General features: G+C 41.3%; 1 protein-coding gene across 8 annotated transcripts in view; it reads right to left on the bottom strand.

Annotated features, from left to right (window-relative positions):
• Positions 1-12121, bottom strand: part of fam135a (family with sequence similarity 135 member A) — a 127051-nt gene that overhangs the window by 11684 nt on the left and 103246 nt on the right. For all 8 annotated transcript variants that reach the window (XM_033021902.1, XM_033021901.1, XM_033021898.1 and 5 more), the window contains 2 exons: positions 9685-11899; positions 3588-3748 (listed from right to left, as the gene is read on the bottom strand). In XM_033021902.1, coding sequence (XP_032877793.1) covers positions 3588-3748; positions 9685-11899 — 2376 coding nt within the window. The remainder of the gene's footprint in view (positions 1-3587; positions 3749-9684; positions 11900-12121) is intronic.

Here is a 12121-nt window from a genome sequence, read left to right as displayed (position 1 = left end):
TGGCATGGAATTTTGTCGCAACAAAGTTTCTCTCGGGTCATCCCTGCACAGTTCATCCCTGCACAGGTCATCAGTCATCCTTCTGTGGACTAGTATCTTAATTGGGTGAACACTATCACATTTGTTAGTTTCACCGCCAGAATCTATCCATCCATCTATACAAAACAAAAACTCTGATCTTGTGCTCTTCCGGTTTGCGCATTTTTTTCTATTTGTGCAAAAACGGTATTCGATAGCGTTACGATTTTTCGTCAGCTCACTCACCGTTCTCCTGTGCTGCGAGTGCAACAAGTTTAGTTCCGATCAGTAGTATATTGTAAAAGTTAGCGAGGTTTAAAAATCGTAATAACCGAATGTGCGCAGATCAATCTCCTCTCCTGCCAGTCAGGCCGCGCGGATTGGTCTCTTCTGTCACTCCTCTGGACGGTCCACCCTTTCCTGCACCATCGCAGCTGGAGCTGAGGGACGCTGCGGGTGGTCGGTGGAAGTCTCCAACCGGACACAATTTTCGGAGGGACCGGAAGTGGCCCGGCCCGGCTTCGGAGATGTCGCCAAACGGAAATTGTAGTGTCTGATCCCGGCGGAGAAGAGCGTCCAGCGCCCGCTGTGAGTCCCAAACGCATCACCATCGCAACGCCCCGTAGCTCCAATCCCTTTCCCTCTAGTCCCCCTCACTGGCTCCTGCCCCCTCTCCCCCTTGGCTCTTCCCCCGTCTTTTCCCCGAGCTCTCCCTCCACCTCCACCCCCCATCCCCATCCCCACATGCCGGCGCAGCCGTAGCTGCTGGTGCTTCTGGGCAGAGGCGAGGATCAGAGGCCTGGCTCTAAGGGCACCAACGGCTGATGCCCCTCCGGAGCACGCAAGAAGGGTGAGGAGCGGCAACCTTGAGATCCGAGGAAGGTGCGGAGGGAGTGTGGGGAACGAGAGGGGATAGAGGGAGAGAAGTTGTGGAGGGAGTGGCTGAGGGTAGAGAAAAAGGAGAGGCGACGGAGGGATTGGGGGAGGGTAGGAGGAGAGTGAAAAGAAGAGGGAGAGTGTGGGAGGAGGGGGAATAGAGGGAGGAGTAGAGGAGGGGGGAGACATGGAATGGGGAATAGAGGAAGGCAGTGGGGGAGGTGAGGAGGAATAGTGGTAGGGATAGGGGTATGTGAGGAGTGGGGGATAGTGGGATAGGAGGGGGGTATGGAGGGGAGATGAGTTATGGAGGGAGGGAGTGACCGAGGGCAGGGGAAAAGGAGAGGGTGAGAGAGGTAAGGAGGTGAGGGGAAAGAAGAGGGAGGGTAAAGAGGAGGGGGGGGGGGGTGAGTGCTAGGAATGAGGGGAAATGAGCTACGCCTGTGCAGTTGGGAGCTATGCATGAGTGGTGGAATATTGCGTGGGAGACCAAGCCTGTGTAACAGGGGCCCAATGGGTCCCACGTAGTCTAGTCTTAATTTACAGATATCACATCAGAGTATTCCTCAACATTTCTACTTATAAAACAATCCCAACTGAAGTGGCAGTACAGTGAAATACAGTACCCTCCATAATGTTTGGAACAAGGACACATCATTTATTTATTTGCCTCTGTACTCCACAATTTGAGATTTGTAATGGAAATAAAATCACACGTGGTTAAAGATTTTAATAAAGGCCATTTTTATACATTTTGGTTTCACCATGTAGAAATTACAGCAGTGTTTATACATATCCCCCCATTTCAGGGCACCATAATGTTTGGAACACATGGCTTCACAGGCATTTGTAATTGCTCAGGTGTGTGCTTAATTGCCTCCTTAATGCAGGTATAAGAGAGCGCTCAGCACCTAGTCTTTCCTCCAGTCTTTCCATCACCTTTGGAAACTTTTATTGCTGTTTATCAACATGAGGACCAAAGTTGTGCCAATGAAAGTCAACGAAGCCATTATGAGAAGGGAAATAAAAATAAAAGTTTTAGAGACATCAGCAAATCCTTAGGCTTACCAAAATCAACTGTTTTTAACATTATTAAGAAGAAAGCACTGGTGCACTTACTAATTGCAAAGGGACTGGCAGGCCAAGGAAGACCTCCACAGCTGATGACAGAAAAATTCTCTCTATAATAAAGAAAAATCCTCAAACACCTGTCCAACAGATCAGGAACACTCTTCAGGAGTCAGGTGTGGATTTTTCAATGACCACTGTCCGCAGCAGACTTCATGAACGGAAATACAGAGGCTACACTGCAAGATGCAAAAATAGGATGGCTGGGTTACAGTTTGCCAAGAAGTACTTAAAAGAGCAACCACAGTTCTAGAAAAAGGTCTTGTGGACAGATGAGACGAAGATTAATTTATATTAGAGTGATGGCAAGAGCAAAGTATGGAGGAGAGAAGGAACTGCCCAAGATGCAAAGCATACCACATCATCTGTGAAACACGATGGTGGGGGTGGGTACTGGCTCACTTATCTTCATTGATGATACAACTGCTGATGGTAGTAGCATAATGAATTCTTAAGTGTATGGACACATCCTATCTGCTGAAGTTCAAACAAATGCCTCAAAATTCATTGGCCGGCGGTTCATTCTACAGCAAGATAATGATCCAAAACATACTGCTAAAGCAACAAAGGAGTTTTTCAAAGCTAAAAAATAGTCAATTCCTGAGTGGCCGTCAATCATTCGATCTGAACCCAATTGAGCATGCCTTTTATATGCTGAAGAGAAAACTGAAGGGAACTAGCTCACAAAACAAGCATAAGCTAAAGATGGCTGCAATACAGGCCAGGCAGAGCATCACCAGAGAAAACACCCAACTGGTGATGTCCATGAATCGCAAACTTCAAGCAGTCATTGCATGCAAAGGAAATGCAACAAAATATTAAACATGACAACTTATTTACACGACATTGCTGTGTCCCAAACATTATGGCACCTGAAATGGGGGACGGGGGGGGCGGGCGACTATGTATAAACACTGCTGTAATTTCTACATGGTGAAACCAAAATGTATAAAATCCTTTATTAAAATCTGACAATGTGCTCTTTAACCGCATGTGATTTTTTTTTCTATTACAAATCTCAAATTGTGGAATACAAGGGCAAATAAATAAATGACGCGTCTTTGTCCCAAACATTATGGAGAGCACAGTTTACAGGTAGATGGCCGTAGTCCTGGAAGTCCTCAACAATTATTCCAAACTTCATTTTCAAGGCATCCCAGGAAGCCTCTTTATGATTTCCATGTGTTACCCTCCCACATAGTTTCTTTGAGGGAACTTCAATGTCTACTGTCAAGAATGACTCAGTAACTTTATCATAAACAAGCAGGCCTTGACATAGGGGGCAAAGCTATCAAGTTGGATCTGCAGCATGTGGTCAACAAACAAACACGTGGATTAACCAATTGATCCCATCCTCAGCAACTCTGGCACTCAAAAAAACCAGGGTTCCACTCATTAATGAAACTGTGCATAATTATATGCTATGGCTGTCAAGATAGCTTTGTACTATCAGTTTCCCAGTTCGAATATACAGTCTCAAGGTAACTGTCTGGACAAATGGGCCAGATATCCCATACTGAACCATGTTCTGATGCTCCACTAAATGCTTCTTTCATTAAACATACCATCCAATCCATGAACGCAAACTATTAGATGAATGCCGTCGTCCAAGTTTTCATCGCTCTCCAAGCTGAAGTAGGGGGTTTTGGAAGCCAGGTCAGAAACATCACTGTACATAAAACCAGGAAACTTCAGTAGTTTCAACTCCTCTTTGGCCTGGAGGAATCTACGGTCAGAACAGATTTTCATTTTATAAATTCAGACTTTTAAGCCAATTGTCCAACTTGATTGTAATGGCACATTACTTGCTGCACATTCAGTCTTCCTTACATCGACTGTTATTCAATTTCCATAAACAATTAATCACTTTGCGTACATAAGACAAGCCATTAAATTAACACTTAAAAGCACAAACTAGAAGCTAACTAGGGACTTTTCCAAGCACTCTCAGATTTGCTAAGAAAGGTCGTAGGAAGACAATAGGATGAAGAAAGCAATAAAACCCATCAATCCATGTCCCTCACCATCTTCCAGTCCTGCCTCAAGACCCATCTCTTCACCTCTGCCTATCCTTAGCCCCACGTCCCCCTCCCTTTTCATGTGTGCATTAATTGCCTCATATTGTGTTTTGAATTGAATTCTGTCTTTACTTTGTGTACTAGTCATGTCTCTACTATTTATTTCATTCCCCTTACATGTTTTTCCTCTACCTGCTAAATTTTTGTAAGGTGTCCTTGAGACTCTTGAAAGGCGCCCATAAATAAAATTTATTATTATTATTATTATTGTTATCAAAGTTGTGAGACTTTCAACTCGTGCCAGATCAAAAAATGAAAGCAAAACAGAAGATATTTTTGTATTGTAAGATGGCATATCAAAAATGGGGATGACATTATCAGGCATGGTCGGTATCGAATTGTCTTCATTTGTTTAATCTTTGCATATTTCAAAGAATTAATAAGTGCATTGAGGAGCACTGATATAACTAAAATTAAAGTTAGACACAAAATGCTGGAGTAACTCAGCAGGACAGACAGCATCTCTGGAGAGAAGAAATGGATCACCCAGCATTTTGTGTCTATCTTCAGTGTAAACCAGCATCTGCAGTTCCTTCCTAAAATTAAAGTTAATTTAGTCAACTCTAGAATGGTAAAAATCTTATGCTCCACAATATCAGAGCAAATAATAGTTGCAAGTTAGTCTCCTTTCAAGCATTCTGCAAAGGCATTACATCAAATCAGCTTCAACTTAATCATGAGGAACATTTACTACGTAAGATTGCCACCAGAATATCACAATCACCTTTGATTTGCAAATGAACCTGATTGTGATATTCTGATGATTAAAGTAGTTGCAGAGATTGTGCAGGAGGGAATTATTTCGATTCCTGAGGCATTGGGACAATTCTGGGCGAGGTGGGACCTATAGAAGCTGGGAGAACTGGGATAAATGTACTTGTGAAAAGATTCACAAATGTTCTGCGTAAGATTTAAACCAATTTGGTAGGATGATTAGCAAGACGGTAGCTTCAAAAGGAGGAAAAAGTATTTGGAGAGATAAATAGCAGTAGAACAGGTACTGGGAGTTTAAGAAGTCAGAAATAGACTCAAAGTGAGTACAAGACAAGTCTTAGATGTATTTACATGTATGAAGTGGTTGGTGACGTATAAGTGCAATAACAAGTGGAATTACAATGGTGTGGCAATAACAAAGACCTGGCTAAATATATGGCTGGAATACACAATAAATATTCCTGGATACAAAATGTTCAGATTAGATAGGGAAAGGCATTAAAGAGAGGAGCAGCAATGTTAAATAAGGAGAATAATGCAGTATTGGAGAGTGAAGATGCCCTTCAAGGGCAAATCTCACTGGGTTGAGAATAGATACGACTCAGGTGAAAAGGAATTAAAACATGGCAGCCAAACCAGCAACTGAACAATAGGAGGCCTTTAAAGTGGAAATGTCTCATTAAAGTCTAGGTACATTCCCCCAAGGGAGAAGAGTAAGGGGATTAAAGTTTGGGATCCTTGGATGACCAAGGATAGAGAGTAAAATGGAAGTTCATCATGACATCCTTACTATTGTACTCTACTTGTACTTGTTTACACAATTGAGAAACAGGACGATAACAGAAAGTTCCAAGCTGAAGTAATGGTAAGGAAATGAGTGAAGCAAACTGAGAGGATGGCTAAAGACAGGCAGGAAATCCAAAAATATTTTATTGACATGTGCAAAGGAAAAAAGTTGCACGGGTTGAAGCTGTCAATCAGAGACTAAAAACCTTCAGTTTAAATCTACTAAATGGACACTTTACATTAATCTTCATCAAGGAAGAAGATGCTAAAAATCTCAGCAATCTCACTTATTTGAGTATAAGAGCAGGGAGGTTCTACTGCAGTTGTACAGGGTCTTGGTGAGACCACACCTGGAGTATTGCGTACAGTTTTGGTCTCCTAATCTGAGGAAAGACATTCTTGCCATAGAGGGAGTACAGAGAAGGTTCACCAGACTGATTCCTGGAATGGCAGGACTTTCATATGAGGAAAGACTGGACAGACTCGGCTTGTACACGTTGGAATTCAGAAGACTGAGGGGGGATCTTATAGAAACTTACAAAATTCTTAAGGGGTTGGACAGGCTAGATGCAGGAAGATTATTCCCGATGTTGGGGAAGTCCAGAACTAGGGGTCACAGTTTAAGGATAAGAGGGAAGACTTTTAGGACCGAGATGAGGAAATCTGTGGAATTCTCTGCCACAGAAGGTAGTTGAGGCCAGTTCATTGGCTATATTTAAGAGGGAGTTAGATGTGGCCCTTGTGGCTAAAGGGATCAGGGGGTATGGAGAGAAGGTAGGGATGGGATACCGAGTTGGATGATCAGCCATGATCATATCAAATGGCTCGAAGGGCCGAATGGCCTACTCCTGCACCTATTTTCTATGTTTCTATGTTTCAAAGGGAAATGTAATTGAGACAGAAACTTAGCCATGCATCAGGAAACCAAAAATAATATTAAAGATAATTATTGGTCTGGAGGGAAGTCTTCGTAGAGTTCTCGAGGAGTTGGCACTAGGACCTTCTAGAGATCTATTGGTTTGCCTTGGATACATAGTTCTAAAAAGGCTTTAAGAACCTGGAGAGTATACTTGCATAAGTTGTTGAGAGTGGAAGTACAGATTGAAAAAGTGGCTGAATGCATACTGTTTCCTGGGTTTTACATATAGATGCATATAATACAATAGTAAAGATGTCATGATGAACTGTATAAAAAGCATTGATTCAGCTACAACTGTAAAAATGTATCCAACTCTCAGCACCGCCCTTTATAAAAGATATGAAAGCTTTTTATACGAGTGCAGAATAGATTTACCGAAATGATTACAGAGACACGAATTTTGGTAATGTGAATAAACTGGAGAAACTCGGTTTGCTTGTTGGATCAGAAGAGACTGCAAGGAAATTTGATATCTAAGAAGAAACTGCAGATGCTGGAAAATCGAAGGTAGACAAAAATGTTGGAGAAACTCAGCTGGTGAGGCAACATCTATGGAGCAAAGGAAATAGGCAACGTTTCAAGCCAAAACCCTGGATATTTGATATAGGTATAAAGGATACACATAAAGTGGATAGAGAAAAAATATTCCCATTGACAAAGTAGTCAAGAACTTGAGGACATAAAAGTGATTGGCAAAAGAACCAATAGCGTCATTAGAATAGTTAATTTTATCACATAAATGATTAGGGTCTAGCACGCATTGGAGGTGATGGAGGCAGATTCAGTTGTAGTTCAAAAGGGAGCTGGATAAGTATCTGGAAGGAAAGTATTTTCAAGTCCATTGAAAAGGATGAGAAGCGGGTCTAGCTGTTAGGATTAGAATGGGATTGATTTTATGTTGGACACGTCTTAATTCAACGAGTAGAGGTTCCAGGTTGTAACTATTCCGTGACAATTTCAAAGTTTTAAAACAATTTGATTCAGCCTGTGAGACTGTTCAGTGGAGGGTATGGAGTTCTGACACTGAAAGCAAATTTGTCCAGTGGCTGAAGATTTCTCATTCCAGTAAATTACGATTATTAGTGGGGTGGAAGATTGCAACCTTCACGTGGTCCGTCCCGTTTCGACGAATGCAATCAACCCGGGATGCACAATCATATAAGATCAAATAGAACAAGTTGTCCTACAACTTTAGGCTGTGCACGCCATACGCAAAAAGATTGCTAGTGACTGGACAAAAGTCTGAGGGTTCTGAAGCAATTGGGGAATCAACTGGTGGTGGATAGAGATAGTAACGATATACAAATAGAGGCTGATTAGTATATGCTGCCAAATCAGCTGCATGTTGATAACAATGGAGGAGTTTATAGCAAGATCATGAGTAATCTCTAAAGTGACTGAATGTAAGCGGAGAACATTTTCTTGTCGTGTTTGTCATGTGCAAATGGTTAGTAGCACAATCATATAACAAATTGTTTACAAAATTGGACAATAATGGAGTGTCATAGGAGGATCGTATAATTAACAATGTGAAATATTATGTTGAGGTTGAAACAAAATATATAAACAGGCTAGAGGAATTCCAATCTGAGTTATAAAGTCATATATTCATACAGCACGAACACAGGCCCTTCAGCCCAATGCATCCATGCCGAACTAGGTGCCTATTTCCAAGCTAGTCCAATGTGCCCACTCCAGGCCCATAATCAATCTACTCCTTTCCTATTCAATAAACATGTCCAAATGTCTTCTACATCTTGTTATTTTACCTGCCTCAACTGCTTCTTCTGGCAGCTTGTTCCATATACCACCACTCTGAAAAAGTTACCCCCGAGGGTAACTAATCCTCTCTAGTTCTTAATTTCCCTATACTGGGATCAAGATTCTGTGCAGTCACCATATGTGCTCCTCTCATAATTTTATATACACCTCTATAAAATCACCCCTCAGCCCCAAGTCTTGCTGACTGATGAAAGACAGTATGCTAAAAGTCTTCTTCACTGCTCTATCTACCTGCAATGCCACTTTCAGGGAACAATGTGCTTGTACTCCTAGATCTTTCTGCTCTACAATACTACCCAGGGTCTTATTGTTGACTGAGAAGATCCTTCCTGGTTTGACTTCCCAAAATGCAACACCTCATACTTATCTGAATTAAACTCCATTAACCATTCCTAGGCCCAATTGCCCAGTTAATCAAGAACTATTTTAGTGTCATATGCAATCATTCCCTGTACATTTTCATCTACTTCACTGAACACTAGTGACCGCCAGGCCCAGTTTGAGCTCCCAGTTAAGAGCCACTTCAATCGCCCTTCCCTACGGACCTGTCTGAGCCCTCCACTGCCAGTCAGGCCACACACAAACTGGACGAATAGCACCTCATACTCCACCTGGAACCCAACAGCATGAACACTGAATTCGTCAATTTCAGATAAGCTACACTCACCATCTACCCAGCTTCCCCTATCCACACCACCATTGCTCCCTCGGGTTCTACAATTCACTCTCCATATTCCTTTCCTATCATTTTCTACAATTTTTACCAACATGGTGGAAACCACATTTACTGAAGAAAGAGGACATCTCAGAATCTAGAATGGAAAGCCTCATCCTGGGAGCGGAGGAGACGAAGGAATTGAGAGTAGGTGATAGTGTTTTTGCAAGAGGCAGGGTCAGAGGAAGTGTAGTCCAGATAACTGTTGGAGTTGGTAGGTTTGTTGTGGACTTCAGTCGACAATATGATGAAGACAGGGAGATCAAGAAAGGGGAGAGAGGTGTCAGAGATAGTCCAGATGAATTTGAGGGAAGAGTAGAAGTTAGTGATGAAGTTAATGAACAACGATTTCTGCACAGGTGCAGGAGGCAGCCCCTAAGCAGTTGTCGATGTAGCAGAGAATGTGTTAGGGGATGTTGCCAGTGTACACCTGGAGCAAGGACCATTCAATGTAATCGACAAAAGGGCAGGCAGAACTGAGGGGTGCCCATAGCTACACCTTTAACTTGGAGATATTTTATATCGCAGAAAATACAAAATCTCCTTGATTCAATTTGTTACCCAAAAATTCTAAAGATTTGTATTATATGTTTGAAAACAGATTTGTGAGTAGGAATAGAGTTCTGTGTAAAGAGATGGACATATGAAAAAAAAGCATAGCTACTTACATGTGCATTTGTTCTTTTGAAGCAGCATCCTCATACCAGCAAACTGATACAACAGAGCCTGAGACAGCACTGATTGGTTGTTTTGTAATTGCATCAAGTTTACTTTTAGAAGACAAACCACTGATAGATGGGGAATCTCTGGCAACTGAGGAAAATGATAAACAAGTCGGAATGCATGGCCCTGGCAAGCTTGCTCCTGTGGCATGATCAACATTAATTAGCTCAGATCTGACTACATCACCTCCATCACACACAGCATCATTGTCAGCTTCGTAATAACCATTTTCGATCATTTCTTGATCCTCATCATCTTCTACTTGTGCAAGAGTAACAGGGCCAAAAGTCTCCTTTTGAGGACTTGTGGGGCAGCTGTCACAACCACTAGGACTAATATCAGAAAGATCTGTGCTGCTTCTAGATCCAAAATAATTCTCCACCAATCCTTGTTTCACAATGTCAATGCTGCTGGCAGCTGAAAGGTTTGTCTGCACTTTATCATCTGCCTCCTGGAGAACTGGCATTTCCTGAATTATATCTGCAAACTCCTTTAAGTTCAATTCTGGATCCAAATTTTGGCCAATTTCTGTCACATCTGAGGTAGGACTGCTTGGCTCATCAAGATGAATAATTTCAGAGTTCAGTTTAATTATATGTTTTGTGGATGCTTTTGCTAAATTTAACTCTTCCATAAGGTCTTGAGTCTCTCCAAAAGTATTAGCAGAACCAATATCTTGCTGCTGACTCTTGATGTTATTTTCTTGAACAGCTACACAGTTACAAAACTCATCAGGAAATTCAGAAATATGAGGAACTGGTTTTATAGGCTCTGAATATTCAAAGAATGCAACACTTTGTTCTTGAACTATGACATTGGAGTGTTTTATTTTTGATTTAAGCTGGTCTAATTCAGCTGCTAAGAGTATTGGTTGTTCATCGATTGTTGGCTGTGCAAGAATGGCAGCAACTTTTGAGCTTTCATGAAATGGATGTGCATTATCATCTTCATCTGATGGCAAGGAATTTATTGAAGTCAAAGATGATTGTATTTCACTTACAGCACTTATACTCTCCGTACAGCGGCCTCCGATCACATTCCTTAAACTTAATTCTGGTTTAAGCAGCAGCTGCATGCAAGACTTTTCACTGAACACAACTTTGTCCAATATTGGCTCAGAGACTAAACCTGAAACTGGTTGAAATGCAAAAGAACTGGGTTCACTTTCAATGCCTGAATCTGAAATTTTGGAAGAGCAAGTGACGTAAACGTCTGGCAATTTAACAGGTTCTCCACTTAGAACCAAATTAAAAGACTTTGTAACTGCATTCGGTAGTGCACTTTCAGCAGCAGCAGGGCATTGCAGATTTTTTTCCGACAGTAAATAATGAGGTTTAGAATCCAGGAGCTGTGATTCAGGAGATGGACAAAGGTCTTGGTCATCATGTTTAACAGGGACTTTGGGAGCCGTTAAGACTATTACTTTATCCCCTTCATATGTGCATTTAGTCCGTGGTTTGACTTGAATACATTTGACTCCTGATGCTGGTGCTATTTGCTGCTTATTTAAACAATCAACTGAAGTTTTAGTAGATCTTGCACACATGGTTGAAGACTCGGGACCTGCCTGAAATACAGCTGATAATGCAAATGTACAAGATTCCATTTTGTGATCTTTAATGTTGCAACCAAATTCATTGCAATTTTTAGTTTTCATAGTCTCTGCATTTTTTTCCATACTCGACAGAAGAGGTATCAGTTCTTTATGTTGACATAAAAGCTCACTATTTAGTTTTGTCCTATCATCAGCTCCTTTGCTGGTGGATACCTGCCCACCTTTTGGACATATTGAAAGCCCACCTTCAGATTTACTGCTCTCTCCCAAGTTTGAATTTTTAAAGGATTTATAGCCAACCAATATCACTGAATCCTTGGAGTTTTGTTTCACCAATTTTTTGCTGTTCTCAGACTTAATTGTCTTCTTAAGCTTTGCCACTTTTACTTTTGATTTGCTGTGCTCATCAGCTTTAATCTTTTGCAGTTTTGTCAGCGGCTTCTCACTTTCAGTATGTTTAATATGGTAGATGCTTGCTGGTCGTGCTTTAAAATCAGGACTAGAAAAACCTGAAGGGTTATGATCTTTTGAGTCAGATTTTTCCAATTTGACAGAAAAAGATGATCTTCTTAGATTCTGAACTCCACTCCAGGGAACATCCAAGTCTATTAAAGAAAAAATATCAGAAATTCATGAACGGATCAAAACATCCTTATTTAATTATGATGTAACACATATAAAAAAAAAAAATTATACCAAAAAAATTGTTGAATTTCAAAAAGTGAGAGTTGCGAATAGATATTTCAGGTCTATTCACGTCTCGAATGCATGAAATGCAGATTGCAGGTGGGAATTCAGAGTTGAGAATGCAATCAGATTAGTCATGA

The sequence above is a fragment of the Amblyraja radiata genome, chromosome 5, assembly GCF_010909765.2.
Source record: "Amblyraja radiata isolate CabotCenter1 chromosome 5, sAmbRad1.1.pri, whole genome shotgun sequence".
NCBI classification, from domain to species: Eukaryota; Metazoa; Chordata; class Chondrichthyes; order Rajiformes; family Rajidae; genus Amblyraja; species Amblyraja radiata.
Note: the sequence above shows the minus strand (reverse complement) of the source record. Positions and strands in the feature narration are given on the sequence as shown.